Source organism: Arachis duranensis, chromosome 8 (genome assembly GCF_000817695.3).
Source record: "Arachis duranensis cultivar V14167 chromosome 8, aradu.V14167.gnm2.J7QH, whole genome shotgun sequence".
NCBI lineage: Eukaryota > Viridiplantae > Streptophyta > Magnoliopsida > Fabales > Fabaceae > Arachis > Arachis duranensis.
This window is the reverse complement of record NC_029779.3, coordinates 36051079-36070174: the sequence shown is the minus strand read 5'-3', so window position 1 is coordinate 36070174 and position 19096 is coordinate 36051079. Positions and strand designations below refer to the sequence as shown.

At 29.4% G+C, this 19096-nt stretch overlaps 1 protein-coding gene across 1 annotated transcript; it reads right to left on the bottom strand.

The window, feature by feature from the left end:
* Positions 1 to 1262: 1262 nt before the first annotated feature.
* LOC107462372 (uncharacterized) lies at positions 1263 to 12637 on the bottom strand. Its single transcript, XM_052253374.1, has 15 exons — positions 11335 to 12637; positions 11073 to 11213; positions 10799 to 10965; positions 10115 to 10325; positions 9496 to 9733; positions 9051 to 9201; positions 8322 to 8605; positions 7715 to 7730; positions 4906 to 6175; positions 4445 to 4591; positions 4190 to 4356; positions 2591 to 2801; positions 2189 to 2426; positions 1779 to 1929; positions 1263 to 1694 (listed from the first exon to the last, which is right to left on the bottom strand). The coding sequence occupies exons 1-15, from the start codon at positions 12614 to 12616 to the stop codon at positions 1389 to 1391; spliced, it is 4980 nt and encodes a 1659-aa protein (XP_052109334.1). The 5' UTR covers positions 12617 to 12637; the 3' UTR covers positions 1263 to 1388.
* Between the last annotated feature and the right edge of the window lie 6459 nt (positions 12638 to 19096).

Below are 19096 nucleotides of genomic sequence, written 5' to 3'. Positions count from 1 at the left end.
GATTCAATTCATATTTTTTAGCTGTTCTCACAATAATTAATATTTTTTTTTATCTAAAGCATTACATATGTGTTAGATGCTAAAATTATATATTAAAATATCTTAAATCTTTTGTAGAGACACGAAATAAATTGATTATTCATTTGTTTTTACAATCACAATTTTTTAAAAATAATTTATAGGAAATAGGTATGCTAGAATGTTTCAAAAAATAAAAACTGATAAAAGGCTTATAGCCTTATACTATAATTAAAAGACGTCAAACTACTCTTATATAATTTGTTTTACAGGAAAAGAAATATTACTGCTAATTCTTAATTTTAGACTATTATAATCAATTTTATGCTTAATTAAGTGATAATCCAATACTTTTTTGCATGCACTTTAATAGTATTATAAAACACCCAAATAACTATAATAATGTTAAATAAAATTATAATTTGTATTCGATCTTTTCGGATCCAGAAATTTTAATATGGAGAAGTCGAATTTTAGATAATTTTTTTATTTCATAAAAATAATTAACATATAGTTATTAGAGTTAATTTTTTAAAAAATTTATTAAAATATATATAATTATAATTTTTTTTACAATTTTACTTTTAATATGATAATTACATAAAAAAATATAACAATATCAATAGTGCATTATAAAATTATAAAATACTAATAATTTATAACGTGTTTAGTTAAAAATTATCACATATCTTATTAACTAAAGGGTATGATATTAAATTAGTTAACTGAAAATATTAGTGAATTAAATAATTAAGACATAAATTTATCACATAATAAAAAATAATACATATAAAACTATTAAATTACATAATATTTTTTATTTTTTAAATACATATTTTATATATAAATATAGATTCTTAAAATTTTGGGGGAGTCGAGGCCACTACTCACCCCTCCTCTGGGTCCCTCCGGAGATCTTTACCACAGTTATTTTTTAATTGATTCAAGTTAAGATAGTTATTGAATATTATTTTATTTTATTTAAATATTTATATTTTAATCTTATTCAATGAAAAATACTTATCAAATAGATATAAAAGATTTTAACTTTTGAAACATAAATTAATAAAGATAACTTTAGAGATTATATAAATAATAACTATATTACATAAAACCTTGAAATGTTTATGAGTTATGACTCATATTTTCATATAATTAAAGTTCCATAATTTTAAGAAACATACTTTTCAAAAAAATATTTATAATTTGCATTCATATTTATGTATTTAAAATTATTTTTATAATATTATCAATCACTTTTATTATTTATTTGAATTCGTACAACGCCAGGTCTCATTCTAATTAAATAAAATACACATATCTATTAAATATTGCACGATTTCGTGCACGAAAATGTCACCTATCTTCGTCTATCGAGCTTCCAATAAACTAACTGTATAATCATTATTTGAGACTGCTTTATAACTACTTGATGAAGAAACATCACCTCCCATCTCTCTCTCTGTAAAGAATCCAGGCATTTTAGGTTGAGGTAATGCAATTTCACTACTCAGCATTAAAACCACACTTGACATGCTTGGTCTGTCATCTGGATTCTGCTGCACACATAGTAGTCCTATATGGATCAATCTTAGAACCGAAGATAAATTCGATGTGTCTCTTATTGCATTACAAACTATTTCATAGCCTTTGCCTTCTGTAAACAATCTCCATGCCTGCACATATTTCAAACATTTGGTTGATAATAGAACTTAGAAGAATATCAAGCTTGATTAATTATAATTCAAGTCCATGCTTACATGACCAAGAAGGTTAAAGTGGTGATCTTGATGATTGAAGCCTCTGTTTCTCTTCCCACTTACGATTTCCAATACCAACACACCAAAGCTAAATACATCGGATTTTGTCGAGTACACTCCATCGATTACATACTCTGGTGATAGATATCCACTGCACATTCATATTCCAAAATTTATTTAGAAAAAAAGGAAGAACATAAACATAAACATAAAGCAAATGAAAAGAGAAAGAAAGCCTTGGCGAAAAAAATCAAAACAAATTCAAAAAGAGACTTTTGCTTAAGGTGCGTGTTGGAGATATAACTGTTTATGTATTTCTTCCTATTAATTTAAGCTTTTGGGAGGAGTGGTATTATAATAGAAACTAGACAAGTTGAGTCATTATTATGTTGATTGTTCAAAAGACTTACTAGGTTCCAACCACATTTTGTGTGCTTGCTTCAACTTCATTTCCTCCGAAGCTTCTAGCCAATCCAAAGTCCGATACTTTTGGGTTCATTTCTGCGTCTAACAATACATTGGCGGCTTTGAGATCTCTATGAACTATTCTATGTCTTGAATCTTGATGAAGGTAAAGAAGACCTCGAGCAATCCCATTGATTATATGCAAACGCGTCGGCCAACCTAGTAACATAGCCTTCTGTTCATCTGTTATAATTCCCAAGTTAGAAAATTTTTCTAATAAGATCATCAACTGTGACTTTGAAAGAATTGTGCAACAAGGACTAACTGCATTTTTAAATTTTAACAACATAAAAAATAAACTTTAAGAAAGTTATTTCGAACAATGCATAAGGCTTGTAGAATCAAACCAAATATGAAGAAGTCCAAGCTCTTATTGGGCATAAATTCATAAATCAGAAGCCTCTCTGTTGCTTGAATACAGCACCCTAGTAGCTTCACTAAATTCCTGTGCTGAAGTTTGGAAACATGCTTAACTTCATTTTTGAATTCTTTGAGTCCTTGGGTTGAATTCTGTGAACGTCTTTTGACAGCTATTTCTCTTCCATCTTCTAAAATACCCTGAAAGTTATAACAATCTGATGTATTAAAATCTATTCTGTTAAGGGCCAGTCAAATATAAATTAAAATTAAACTAGTATTTTTTTTCGTAATAACATTACAGAAATATAAATCTTTTAAAACTACGTCCTTCATGACATTATCGATTATGACACAAAAGTTTTATAGTATTAAACTAATTTTACGAAAAGATCGTAAGGACAAAAGTCTCTATCGACTAAAAAGACCAAGATCTTTGTGGATAAAAAAAATTAAATAATAAGTTTTTAGTTATTATTTTCATATGAAAGAATTTATTTTTTTACTAATAATTAATTTTAATATTCATTATCTAAAATTTAAAAAAATTTAACGTGTATACTTTTATATTTGATTAGGTGTTAAGTCTGTTGCATACATAGAAATAATTAAATTTTATACTTACTATTTATAATATAATTAGATATTAGTATAAAAAATTATATTGATAGTTATAAAATTAACTTAAATTATTTTTTTTAAATAATTGAATCTTAATTCTAACTTTTAATCACATCATTAGTATTTTTTCTAAATTATATGTAATAAATATTTGAAGAAAAAGAAGTAAAAATATAGATTAGAAAGATAAGCAGTAAAAATTTAAAATTAAATAAAAAATATGCATATAATAATATTTTTTATTTAAATTATATTATGTTATTAATTTTATTTTTTGCAGAATAGAAAAATAGAGAAAAATAAAGAATGAAAGAAAAGAGAAAAGAGAGAAAGATAAAGAAGAAGAATGAGAGAGGGAGTTTGTTAATTTTGAAAGTTAAGAAAAAATTTATTTTAATTATAATGAAAAAATATCTGGTGACACATTTTGATTTGTCAAATTACTAATATAAAATATAAATTATATATTATATATAGAGTGGGAATGATAGAGAGAAAGAAAAAAAAAGAGAGATAGATAAGAGAATGCAAGAAAGAGGTTTACTAATTTTAGAGGAAAATATTTTTTCTAAATTTTAATAAGAGAGTGTCATGTGACACATTTTAATTATTGAATTAGTTAGTAATATATATAATATAGCTATATTTCAATTTTATATTTTAATTTCAATTTAATTTAAATATAATTAGAGAATGTCATATATATTTTGATTGTCAAATTTGTAATTAGTTATTGATAATGATATACAAAAGAGATAGAGTGAATGAAAGAATGAGAGAGATAGAAAGAGAGAGAGAGAGAGAGAGAATGAGAGAATTTTTTAATTTTGGAGGAAAAGATTTGATTTCAATTATAATAAGAGAGTGACATAGAACACATTTGAGTTGTAAAATTAGTAGTATATAATAGATTAACTAAACATTATGCATTCTAGATTCTAGAAATGACAATTTTAACATTTGGTTACCTTATAGACTAATCCAAAACCACCTTGTCCCAGTATGTTATCACTTGAAAAGTTATTTGTTGCTGAAGCAATTGTAGAAATATCAAACAAGGGTAAATCTATATCTTCCTCATGCTGATCATCATTTGTTACACTTGCTTTTGTTTCTTGATTTCTTCTCATATTTCCTGCAAAGTAACATGTTGTGTTTAATATCAGAACAAAAAGAAATGTAGAACATGTTCAATGTTAACACAATTTAAGAAATCACTTAACTGCCTTTTTGCCTTGTCTTCCATTTATAAAAGACCAATGCCAAGCAAGAGACTAAAACCCCAAAAGACAACAAAGAGGAGCTTATGATGATAGCCTCTTGCTTCCTCCTAGTATTGGATTTGTTTGATTTCTGCACTTCTAAACTTCCTAAGAAAGCAGGCATTATAAGAAAATAGAGAAATTTAAAATAGTTATTAAAAGTTTGATAAGGTATATAACATGAAACAAACAAATTAAGAATGTAATTTTGATACATTGTCAGCGTAAAACAATTTTATATGTGCATCCAATTACGTAACACTATATTAATAGAAATAACTACTTTTACATCGACCGTATGAATGATCAACCAAAAGAACAGATGTGATTAAACAATTTATACTATCAAAACATTAAAATTAAACTCAACAAATTAAAAAGGCAAAAGAAACAAAACAAAGCTTGAGGAATAGATAGTGTACCTAATTCTGTCTTTGCCATCCTTATGTAAACATCTTGAAGAGATGAATTCAACTCTTTCATATCCATCAAATCATCAAACCAAAGTAAACACCCCCTTGCACCGCTGCTGATATCTAAAGGTGCATAAGCTGTACATGAGCAGTTCTTCAAGCACAAAACCCTGCACTCTTCAAGGCTAATGGTTCTATCAAACCATGATTTATCTGTGTCCGGTAATTTTAGCCCCGAATACTTCAAGAACCCGTCTTCATGGCAGTTCAGTGAAGTTCTCCTTACACATTTTGTTCCATTTTGCACAAATTTATCCAAGCAATTACATATAGGAGATTTGTTTACATTACAGCTCGCATAACCACCACATTTTGCATAGTAATCACAGGAATCCGCTGGTATGTGGAAAAAAGTGACCCATTCCATTTTTTCATAGCTCCAAGTAGTACGGTGGCTAAATCCATCTGGTGACAATCGAAGCCTATGAAGAACTGAACTATTGATTAGCTCATATATAAAATATGCTTCTTCCTCATTATAACTAAATTCATAAATGAATATTGGATTCTCTGTCAACTGAGCTACCCCGCTAACCTGAACACCATTCCATGATCCGAAACGAAATCTTTTGGCACTACCTTCCCTTATAAATAACTGCGGGTACCCATGGATATCCAGTCCATAAGTATAGTTACCGCGAGAAGGGTCATCCGAATTCTTCCACGATGTCAAGTATCGGTTCAGTCCTGTGACTAGATTCACTCCAAACTTCTGTCCAGGCAGAAGAGTGTCGGATGGATAGTCGAAACTCTGCCATAAAAAGCCGTCCGCTCTGTTATTGCTTCTTTCTTGCAGCACAAGATTTCCAGAACTCAAAAGCTTTGCAACCGGATCTTTCGCCGGTCCGGTTGTGTTGGAGGACCAGATTACTTCCTTGTTACCGTTGAGAAGGACGAGAATTCCGGTAGCGTTGACCTTCAAGACCCCTGAGGAGTCAGTGAGGGGGTTATCCTTGTTGGCAACCCATACAACTGTCTGTATTGGGACTTTGTTATACCAAATCCCAATGTAACGGTTCTTGGAATTTGTTGGGCTGAAGAATCCAAGTGCAAAGGTTTCATCAGCTGAAACCATGGTGTCACCCTTATTATCACTTATGGATTGCAAGGTATCAATAGCGTCGCTTGCAGTAGAAGCCACCGTATTGTTCAGAACAGAGAAAAAACCAAACAGAAGCAAGGTGAAGAAGCTTTTCATCATTATGCTCATGTTCATTCCCTGTTAAAAAAAAAAATTAAATAAATAATCAAGATGATGTACAAATTAACCTAATAATCAAAGACTAAGAGAAAATAGCATACATGTCTTACATGTTCATGTCATTTTCCAGCTTCTGATGATGTACGAATGCTGGATTGAATATCTATGATTAGCATTAAATGAAACTCATGTGAGTGACAGAACACTGTTTGAATTTTGTGACCTGAAAACTTGGAAATATTTTCTTTGACCAAGTCAGTCAACGTGAACAAAACACAATATTATATCTGCTTTTGAAAATTTTGTGGATTATGTGTAATTCTTTCTACTCTTTCTTGTATATTATTGGGAAAAAATAATTGTCTGCACCACTTCCTGGCCGCGTTTTCTGACCAGAAACAATTTTATGATGATAGTTTTTGACTTCTGATAATAGAATATAGTGATAATTAACTATTTTTTTTTTATTTGTTTGTTAACTTTTATTGACTTCAGTCTTAATCACTCTTTCTTTTCTTAATATGAAAGACTTGAATAAAATGAACATGACAGAGGAAGATATTATGGAATAATTGACAGTTGCACATTAATTCTAAGAGTTCATACTGTATTCCATCTCATTATGATAAGCAGCGTGTTTGATTTTTTTATATATATTAATTTATCTTTTAAATATTATACTAATAATAAAACATTAAAAAATAATGGATGAGACTAATAATACATTGATTCATATTTTTTTTTACATAATTATATGATGCTTTGGCGGCGTATATTTATTTATTTATTTTAGATTATTGCACAGAAATTGAAGCAATAAATTAAAATTAATATTATAAGTTATATTTTAAGTCGTAAAAAATAACCATCTCTTTATTTTATTTTATCTATCTTTGGTCACTTTTCCCTGACTTTTCACTGAAAATTTATTTTAATGAAAAATATGTTTTTACTGATATGAATATATACGATTATACATAAGACCACTTTACCAAATATAGAATTTCTTAATAAAATTGTAAGTTGTAACAATCGATTGGTGATTTGGTGTGATCAAGATTCCCAAAATACTTGGACATGATTTCTAACACTAGGAGCACAAATGGAATCCATTGTTGGCAATAGAATTCCTCCATTGTGGAGTCACTACGAATCGTTGATTATGATCCCACATAAATATTGTTGACCGCCGAAAATGTTTTGTCTTGACTTTATTCTTTTTTCTTGTTTGGGGCATTCAATCAATAAAAAAAATTATTGAAAAAAGATTTTTTTATTTTTATTTTTTTAGTATGTTTGATAATTTTTTAATGGTAAAAATAAAAATATTAGAAAAATAAAAAATATATTTTTTGAAAAGCTATAATTTATATCTTTTTTAAAGAATAAAGTATATGTTTTGTTCTTGAAATTTAATAAAAATTTTAAAAATATTCTTAAGTTTTATTTTGTTTTAATTTTTGTCTCAAAAGTTTTCGATTTGCATCAAATATACCATTGTCGGCTAATTTTTCAAAAAATTTAATACCAATTCAACAACAATTTCATAAGAACAACCTTCAACACAAGCAAACTAAGCATAATTTTCATGTATTATTGTTAGATTGGTCTTAAATTTTTTAGAAATTTAGGCGTCGAGAGTATATTTGATGCAAATAAAAAACTTTCAGAGACAAAACTGAAACAAAATAAAACTTAGAGATATTTTTTTAAATTTTTGCCAAATTTCAGAGGCAAAAAGTATACTTTATCCTTTTTTAAAAGATCTTTTTTTTCTTAAAAAAATATATTTTTCACGTAATAAATAAATAAAAAAATACTTTTATCTTATTTTATTCAAACATAATTGATAGATAAAAATATATTTTTATATGAAATATTGTAAAAGATCTTTTAAAAAAATATCATTTAAAAAAAATCTTTTTCGAAAATGACACCCAAACAAACCCTTTTAAAATTTTTATTTTTATTTTCATTTATAAACAAAAGAAAACTCTAATCTAACATATATAAACTTGAATTATATCATTTGATTATAGTTCAAATTTAATTGGAAATTTAGTTGCTCATATATTTATATTATTTCCATAAACAGGTTAATAAAATAATCCTAAACAGCTTAACTATGTTACTTAAATTTTTCTCCTCAAAAAATAAGATCTACCGTGGAACCATCTGAGTGATTGTGAGTCCATTAATTGATGAAGTGGTGCTGCCACCAACCAAATCTCTCTCAGTAAAGAAGCCAGGCATTTTTGGTTGAGGCAATATCCATTCACTACTCAGCATCATAAGCACATACGACATGCTCGGCCTGTCTTCTGGACTTTGTTGCACACATAATAGGCCCACATGAATTGCTCTCATGACTTCCGATAAATTGGCTGCATTTCTAATGGATGTGTCAACTATTTCTATGCAGTTACCTTCCATGAAAAATGTCCACACCTGAATAGATTCAATCAATTAAATGATAAATATATTAAAGTTAAACTCTAATAATAATAGGATTAATAAATATCATAACTTTTAATTTTGATCTATACAAACATTTTTTTTATCAAAGTATTTTGCAAAAGTCCCTATCAATTCCTGCAAAATTATGGATGATAATTCGGTTCAAGTCTTCCAAAATATATTATTTTCAGAATAACAAAACCAAATTATTATAATTTTTCAAGAATTAATAAGACTAAAAGTTTTTGAAAATTTATGAACATATATCAAAATTGAATTGTTGTAAGGATAAAAAGTAAATGCTGGAAATGGTTGAACTATATTTACCTGAAAAAGATGTTTGAACTGAAATTTTATAGGCTAAAACCAAATAATAAGTTAAGCATTCATACTTCACAGTCAATAAATAACAAGAAAAAATAAAAGTAAAGCTTACATGCCCTAAAAGATTAAAGCGATGATTTTTATTGCTGAATCCTCTATTTCTCTTTCCACTAACAATCTCTAATAGTAGCACACCAAAACTGTAGACATCAGATTTTGTTGAGAATATTCCATCAATAAGATACTCTGGTGATAAATATCCACTGCACAAAACCACAAAACATGAACATACATCTTCAAAACAAGGTAAAATTATTGGTTGTGTTGGTTTCTATTTTCAAAAAAAAAAAAACAATTTGATTTTGTATATAGTTGAAAAGAAGTCAAAAACTAATCTTAATCGGTAGCTAATTTGTTTAGCTTTTTCAAAAACGTTTGTGAACCAATACTTTTGAAATTTAGGCTATTTTTTAAAATTTATACAAATATATGAAAAATATTTTTTTTTTGGTTAGAAAGCTAATTTTTAACTACTTACAAAGTAATCAACTACTTACTAAGTTCCAACAATAGTTACTGTACTTGCTTCATTTTCATTTCCTGCAAAGCTTCGGGCTAATCCAAAGTCAGAAATCTTAGCATTCATTTCATTATCTAACAAAATATTTCCAGCTTTAAGATCTCTATGAATTATTCTATGCCTTGAATCTTGATGGAGATAAAGAAGACCTCGTGCAATGCCAATAATGATAAGAAAGCGTTGAGGCCAATCTAATAATATGCTCCTTTCATTATCTGGGAAAAAAAAAAGAATAGAGCACATGTCACTTAATCTATGTGAGAAGGGGATATGATACTGATGTTATAGACTGATTATTTTGGGAGACTTCAAACCACATAAAAATGATAAAAGTTGATAATTGATTAGCCAAATTTTGATATTGAAGTAGTTTTTGTAGCTCATATTTTAGACAGTTCATTTTAGGGAAAACAACTTAACCAACATTAGGGAAATTAGTTTTGAAGATACTTTATTTCCCTTCATTTTATGATTGCTAAACATTAAACTAGTTACTCTAACTACATCTGGTAGAAATCTATAAGCTCTATTACCCAAACTTTAGAAAATATTCAACAGTAAATGAAACCAAAACTAGGTATCAAGTGGAAACAAACCAAATATGAAGTAGTCCAAGCTTTTATTTGGCATAAACTCATACACCAACATCCTTTCATCTGCTTCAATGCAACATCCTAGAAGCTTCACCAAATTCCTATGCTGAAGTTTGACTACATGCATTACTTCACTTTTGAACTCTTGAAGACCTTGTCTAGTATTTTCTGAGAGTCTCTTAACAGCTATTTCTCTTCCATCTTCCAGCATACCCTGAATATTGCAATAATATATATTTGATGGGAACATCAATCTTTGGAAGAAACATACTTGAGTTAAATATTTGTTAACATAATGGTGAATTGGATCCTAGATTCAGTTCGGCTTCTTAATTTAAATACTGTTAACATAATGGCAACCTATATATGTTGATCTTAATTCAATATCAAATGCAAAATTTTCTAGTTTGAAATTTTTTGTTTTACAAAAATTATTTACTACAGAAACAAAAAAGTGTTTCTTTTCAAATGATGGACTTGTTGGTCATCTCAATCAACTAAATTTCCTAGCCTTTCATTAATACCCAGACTAAATCACTTGAGCATCATAGCATTAACGAATAGCCAGTTATTTTTAAGCATGAGTAGCACAACATAGGAAAAATATTACAAAGATTTGACATTCCGGGTTCATGTATTCATAAATCATGTACTGAAGCTGAAAACTTGGCTGATATACAATATTACCTGATAAACAGTTCCAAAACCACCTTTTCCCAAGATGTTATTCGCAGAGAAGTTATTGGTTGCAGAAATAAGTGTAGCTAAATCAAACAAGGGTAGATCTAGTTCTTCCTCCTTTTGATGCTCTTGTATTGCATGTGCATCTGTTTCTGGTTTGCCTCTCATGCTTCCTGAATTCAGTAAGCAAAAGCAACGTGTAAAGATCAAATAGCAAAGCATAACAAAAAGAAAAGAAATCTGCTAATTAAATTTTCTCATGCATATTAAAGTGACTTACTATAGTTTATTTTGTACTTCTTGCATCTATACAGGGTGAAGGATAGGCAGAGGATCAAAATCCCTACAGATATGACTGAGCTAGAAACAATAATCTGCAGCTTTCGGATGTCAGATTTGTGTTTCAAATTTTCATCTTCATCTAGAAAACCACAAACAAACAGAAGATATGATATCCTGAAAACAATAACAAAAAGAGAAACAAAAAGAAGGTACTTCCAAAATTGGGAGATAAAGATGAAATGATGAACTTCAAAACCTACCTAGATCTTTCTTTGACATTCTGACATAAATATCTTGTTGTGGATCATTCAGTACTCTAATATCTATTAAGTCACCATACCACAGTAAACATCCACTTGCCTCTTTCCTGATATCTAATGCAGCATAAGCAGTGCAAGAGCAGTTTCTGATGCAGATTTCAGCACATTCCTCAAGGCTCAGAGTTTTGTTTAACCATGATGTCCTCTCTGTGTCCGGTAACTTGAGACTAGAAAATTTTGCAAATCCATCTCCGCGACAGCTTAACGAATTATTTCTGTTGCAGCCACTAGACCAATCAGCTTGATTCCATTCTTCTGGGATCTTAGGTTCAAATCCTTTCAAGCATCCACATGCTGGGGAGTTGTCTATGTTACAACTACCATACACGCCGCATTTGCCATAATAATCACACAAGTCCTTTGGTACTGCTAGATAGATGCTCCAGCTTTGATTCTTAGCATTCCAGACATAACGCGTCATGATTCCATCCACGGTTAGCGAAAACCTTGAATAGACTGAGCTATTAACAAGCTCAAATGTATAATATATCTCTTCTTGGTTAGAGACAAAGTAATAGTTGAATATGGAATTCTGTTTTAGCAGAGGAACTCCACTAAACCGAACACCATTCCAAGATCCACTACAATGCTCCTTGGATTCGCCATTTCTTATACATAATCGCGGATAACCAGTGATATCAAGCTGAAATGTGTAGTTGCCTGAAGATGGATCATCGCGGCTTGTCCACGAAGTTAGGTACCTATTCATGCCGGTTGTTAAATCGGTTCCAAGCTTCATCCCTGGTAGCAAAGTGTCACCAGGGTAATCAAAACTCTGCCAAAGAAAACTTGTTGAATCGTCGTTGTTTCTGACTGCTTCCTTCACAATGAAGTTACCAGAATCCAAAAGAACCGCAATAACGGGTTTCTGTGAAAATCTTGATGAGCTGGAAGACCAAACAATGGTGCTACTGTTGTAAAGCTCTAGAATCCCGTCTTGGGCGATCTTCAACTCTCCGGATGAGTGGTAGAGTGGTTTGTTTCTATTGGCAACCCATACAACGGTGGTTGTTGATACTCTATTGTACCATATTCCAAGGTAACGATGTTTAGAATTTTCTGGACTACTGAAGAATCCCAATGCAAAGGTTCCGCTAGGTGAAAGCATGATGTCAGCATCAGTGAGGGATTGTGAAGTGCTAATGGTTTCTATGGTAATGGAGATGGCAGTATCGTGCAACAATGAAAAGCACAACAGAAGCCAGGTGATGAACCGTTCCATAGCAATAGCTTTATGAGGGACAAATACATAAACAACTAGAATACTAGAAGCTAAGATACATGGAAGATTTTGAGTATTAAAAATGTTATATCTAATTCCTGAGAGATTACACCAAATAAATAAAATAATGACAAATAAAATTATGTATTTATATATAAATATATGTATTGTTTAATTTATTTTTAATATATATTTTATTTTAATAACTAATTTTAGTAGTTAATTTAGTATATCTGTAATATAATTGTTTTAATATATATACTATAAGAGTAATTGATATAATGGTTAATATGATTATTTTAGTTAGGCTGCGATGAAAAGATGCACCTAGGTATAAAGAATAAAATTGAGTAATGTTATCCTAAAGAAGCATAAATAATAGAATTAATAAAATATTTATGTTAAATTTTAATTTAGTCTATAATATTTTAAATATTTTATTTTTATTTTAAAAAATTTTAAATAAATTTAATATTATCTTACTATTAAATTTGATATAAATAGTTAATGCAATGAATGATGTGTATATTAAGTCATTAACAAGTTGCTGGTAACTCATTTTTTTTTATGTGTTAAAAAAATAAATTAAATTTTTTTAAATATTTTTTTTTTATTTTCTTGTAAATAAATTTCAAATGCTATCTGTGAATCATCAATTCTTTAGAATTAAATGAAAAACTTTTACATTAATTATTATTGTTGATGGATTAATTTTACTTATATATTAAAATTAAATCTTATTGATTTTTTATTATACTAATTATTCGTATCAAATTTAATAATAAAACAACACTAAATTCGTTTAAAATTTTGTATGATTAAAATATGATATTTAAAAATTTTTTAGACTAAAATACGATAATTAAAATATTAAAATTCAATTAAAATATTAGACATCAAAATAATATTTTACCGTATAAAATATCTATTTTGTGATGATAAATTAGTGTAAACTACTAGTTGTGGACTTGTGATTATTTGTTGATGAGTTGACTGACTTCGTCTCTAGTATTGACTTCCAAGACGTATTTCTTAAGTTTGAAAACAAATTACGTGTGACGTTGTATTGTTTAGGTATCGCTGTGATGGAATTTGTCTTGAGATGGATAACATGAAGAAAGAAAAAGTGAAAATTTAATTACTCTTCAAGACAATAAAGTCAATATGTAATAAAATTACGAATTTAACAATAATCTTTTTTCAATATCTAATACCATCTTTTATCAATTCAATAGTTAACATTTACTTCATCCCTTTGATAATAATAATCGTTCTATTTTTAATTTTTTAAGGCTTTAAAAATATTTACTATATTTATACTATTTAGATCGTATTAATTTTCTTTTCATTTATAACACTCAATAATGATATGATTTTAAGAACTAGAATAAATATAACACTAATTGAAATAATTAAATTTTTTACGAATGTAATTTTTCTTTGTCACAATTTTTAATATTTTCAATATTTTTCTTTTTTTTTTCCCTGAGTTAGTCTGTATCTTTTAGGTTCAAGACAATAATAATCGTTATGAAATTTTTATGTTAACAAATTTTCTTGTTCAGACACGGGGTCTTAATTAAGTAACTGCTTTCCAAATAGTAAAAAATTCCGGCAGCCTTGGTCTTACTTCGCATAATAATCACCTAATTGTAGCAAAAATAAACAAATAAATAAAAGTCGATTAATAATAATGTTAGATTTTCTGTTGCAAACCCCGGAGCACGGTACCATCTTTTCCTATATTTCATCATCTTCTTGTCTTTTTTACTTTTGGCTTATTAAGCCATTGCCTCATAAGTCATGATTGCTTTTTGAATTTCTGGAGCATTGTCTCACAACATCTACAAAGATTGTAGAAGAAGGAAAGCTCTTTACCGTTCTATAGGCTAAGATGCTAAAGAGTTTTAGATTGGACGCTTTATTATGTAATAAACTTTTTTATAAAGAGGTTCTCAAGAAGATAAATTGATTCTTCTGTCATTTTAAATAGGATTGATTTGTTTTATAATAATATTTTAAAGATTAAATATTTATAATAACATTTATTAAAAATTAAAAGATATTTATAAATTTGATTAGTTAATATTATTAATATTATTGATATTATTACTAATATTATTATTAATATTAATAAACGGTTATTAACTGTTTAGTATTATTTGGCTAAAAAGACACAATTTTTTAAGAATTGTGTATGTTTAAAACATTATATTTATTGTGTAGAGCGACACAAATCTTTAAGAATTGGTAATAGAAAATACAAAATCATTTGTGTATGTAACAAATTATAATTGTTACATGCAATATGTATAAATAAGTTTTTATCCACTATTTCAAACACACAAATACTAAGCGTACATTTTACTTAACTATTAAGAGATTTGCTTTATTCAAGAGAGTTGAGAATTTCTTATGTTGCTAATTAAAAAATTCTTAGATTTTATCGTATCCTGGGAGAGTATTATCATCAACCCTATAGCAACTAAGTGTCGAAACAAATATCTCTCTAAAGAAAGCGATCTAATCGTGCCTTGAAACCATCTTCATATACCTAACCATTTTAGAGAGATATTTCTTGAAGATGGCACAAAATCAAAACACCACGTTTAAGGTCATGAATCAAGAGTTTGTCAAGTTGGATCGCTTTCACGGAACAAATTTCAACCGTTGGAAGGACAAGATGACGTTTCTTCTTTCGGTTCTCAATCTTGCATATGTAATTGACCTAAAGACTACACCAATTGTCAATGCCGCTGAAGATTCTACACCAGAAGAGAAAAAAAGATTGTTCAATTAAAGAAGAAACGTGATGAAGATACATTTGCATGTCGAGGTTATATTCTCAATACTTTATCTGACCGAATCTATGATCTCTACATGTCAATTCAGTAACCATTTGAGATTTGGAAATCTTTGAAAGAAAAGTACAGTACTGAAAGACAAGGAACAGATAAGTTTATTATGACAAAATATTTTGAATTTATTATGAATGATACTATACCTGTTATTGATCAAATTCATGAGTTACAAATCCTTGTATATAGACTTCGTGATCTACAAGTAGTGATCTCTGAATCATTATAAGTTGGAGTAATTATTTTAAAATTACCTTCATCTTGGAATAATTATAAGAAGAAACTTTTACATTTTGGTGAGGACTTCACAATTGAGAAATTATTAAGGCATATACGTATAGTAGAGGAAGAAACTCGAAAATGTAATGTTGTGTATCTTTCTCAAAATATTAAAATGAATCATATTGGTGAAGACAACACCAATAACAAGAAAAGAAATTTCTCAAAAGATTAAAAGCAAGACAAAAAAGACAAAGAGAGTGTTATCATTGTCAGAAAAAAGGACATTACATCAAAGAATGTAGATTTTTGAAAAAGAAAGCACCAAAGACTAACCTAGTGGAAGAGAATGATCTAATTTCTATGATCGCAAAAAAAAAAGTACAAAATATGCATATTGGAATGGTTACAGAACTCAACATGGCAACACAAGAAAAATCACTTGAGTGGTGGTTAGATTATGGGCTTATTGTTCACGTTTGCAATGATTGTAACCAATTCAAAACATAAGAAGAAGTGAATAATAGAGAAGTCTTGATGGGTAATGACAACTCAACCAAAGTTTGTGGTCAAGAAACTGTGAAATTAAATTTTACATCTGGTAAGAAATGAAGTTTAATGTATGCAATGCATTGTACCAACCTGATATAGCATTTGCTGTGTCGAATTATCACGATTTACAGGAAAACCTAGCAATCAACATTGGAAAGCTATAACAAGAGTTTTTGGTTATCTCAAGAAAATCATAAACTTGAGATTACATTATAGTGATTATCCCGCAGTTTTAGAAGGTTATTTTGACACAAGTTAGATTACAAATCTTAGTAATAACAAATCCACTTCAGGATGGATTTTCACCTTAAGTAGTGGAGCAATAAGTTGGGCCTCAACAAAACAAACATGTATTACTGAAGGTTGTAGAAGGCTTAGAGAAGGGGGTTGAATCTATAGCCTTCTTTTACTTTAATGAAATAACTCTTTAATTTCAAACTTTACATTTGAATTTATTTAAACTCAACAGTGGAACATTTATGAGACAATTTGGTTTTGTCTCATGAATTTTGGAAAACAGAACAGAGAAGGAAAGAGAGAAACTAATACCATCATGTATCCTGGTTCAAGGCAATGCAACCTACATCCAGTCTCCATCACAACAGTGGTGGAATTTTCACTATAGTTAAAGTATTACATACAACAATTCCAAAGGATTCACACAATCCGTTCCCTCTCAAGTTCTAACCTAACTTGACTTAGTTAAGCTAATACCTAACTCTTCACTCTTAGTGCTAACCCAACTAAGAAAGGGGTACTTCACAGGTACTAAATACAAGACAATAGAAATAACCTAAAGAAATCTGAAATCACTCTAGACTTTTCTCTCAAGTTTATCATTCAGCCTTTTATCACTCTTTGACTTTTTCTTGATTCCTCTCTTTCAGCATTTTTCCACTCAAGAAATTACAGAAAGATATATATTGAAAATAAAATTACAATATGTAAAATATGAAGGATATTAATGCTTCAACAGCCTCTGTTGTTATAGGTTGAACCGGATTCACTTGACTCTGATTTCGTTCCTCATTCTGGAGGCATGCTTCTTTTAACTAGAAAGCACTGTCCAAGTTGATGAACTCTACTCAGAGAAAACTTCTCCGAACAAAAACTTCAAACCCTGGTCCTTTCTCCTTGGTCTTTCAAAAATTAAAGTTTTTTTCTTTTTGTACCTCTTCCTAAGTTGTTGTGTTGGATCTTTTCTTAGTCAACTCCTTGAGTTGTGTGCTTCCCAAAGTTGTCATTTTGCTTTCTTCAATTAACCCCCAAAATTAGGGATTTCATTTCTGATTTTCTTACTTGACCGAGGTCAACTGAGCAGCATGGTTTGTTGTTCACTGATAAGCCATAAATCCATACCATTAGGAATGTGCTTTTGCTCCAAGCAACTTTGTGAACCATTGATTTACAGCAGCATAGATCAGAAATACCTTTTTTCATTTATCCCAAAATGGTATCGCAGAGAGTTGTAGATGGAGTGAAGAAAATAAATTGCATGCAAATGGAAATGAATCATCTTTATCTTCTGACTTAGCTTAACACGGTTTGATTTTGACGATTAGACATTTGTTTTTTACTTAGCCCTTTCTCTTTCTTTATTCTTTGATGAAATGAGCAGGAAGAAGCTCTCTCTCTCTCTTTGGTTCTAACCGAAGCAAACTTGTGATGAGCTTTGGAAGGCTTCAACTTGAAAGAGTCTTCTTGGGCTTGGGTTGGAGTTGTTTCATTTAGCTCATCTGAATTCTTTGCTTTATTTTCTTTTGCGCTTGGTTGGTTTGAAAGACCCACCAACAATGATTTTGATTTCTTGTATTTGGGCTGCTGTTTCTTTTAATTTTGGCCTGCATCACTTTATCAAACATGATTAAAAACTAATTGGATGATTAACCCAATAAAATAATGTTTGTCATCATCAATTGAAATTAGTTAACTTCTTAACTCAACAATCTCCTCCTTGATGACAAACATAATTATAACATTGATCAAATGGAATTGAATTTGGATAAAGTTAGGAAACTTCCCTTTGAGTGATGTCACTTGCTTTTGTGTTGCTCCCCTTTTCCTTTCAAGAGTTTCCCCTAGATTTGTGCTCTTCTCTTTTTTCCTGTTTGCATATTCTCATAGGAAACATAATAGTGGACTATCTATAATATGTTATCCATAGATGAAGCAATCAGCAAGGTTTTCCAAACAGTTTATCATCTTATGAAGCTGAATCAAGGGAGTGTGCAAACACTCAACTGTGCATTCCAAAACTGAACAAACCATATCAGCAATAATAAAGAATATTCAGTTCAAAACCATTCAACCTTAAACAAACAGAGCATCAAGCCTAACAAAGGCAAAACATCAATAGATCATGTAAAGCAAATTCAAATTCACATGCCAAAAATCACAGCAGCAGCAAAATTCAAAAATTTAAAATTCAACTCCATATGCTACTACTCCCCCTTTTGTCATCAAGGGTGGAACAAAAATTGAATTAAAACCTGCAACAAAATGTTAGTTCAAAGTCCAAAATAGGAAGTTAACTGAAATTAAGTGCAACAGTTGTTAAAAGTATTACAATCATTCGAAAAAGACATAGAGTAGTTCAAAAGTAAACAACAGTTTTTATGAGACAAAAGTGAACAAAAGGCTTCAACAATATAAGACAATTTCAGACATTCGAACTATCCTCTTCAGAATTAGCATCTTCTTCAGGATCAGTGGCAGCATTGTCATCCTCTTGGAGATTGTCAATGAATTTCATGAAAACGGTCACTCTATCTCTTGATATTCTAAGAAAGTTCTCATGTTTCATAGTAAGTCTCCTCTTTTCTTTGCTCATTGCAATAAGATGGTTGGATTG

What these genes read in the sequence shown, in the direction of transcription:
- LOC107462372 (XM_052253374.1), bottom strand. Translation starts at nt 12,616, where the DNA reads ATGGAACGGTTCATCACCTGGCTTCTGTTGTGCTTTTCATTGTTGCAC. An exon ending in GAAGTACAAAATAAACTATA is followed by an intron (nt 10,966 to 11,072) that starts GTAAGTCACTTT and finishes TACTGAATTCAG; the next exon opens with GAAGCATGAGAGGCAAACCA. An exon ending in GATGGCAAAGACAGAATTAG is followed by an intron (nt 4,592 to 4,905) that starts GTACACTATCTA and finishes CTGCTTTCTTAG; the next exon opens with GAAGTTTAGAAGTGCAGAAA.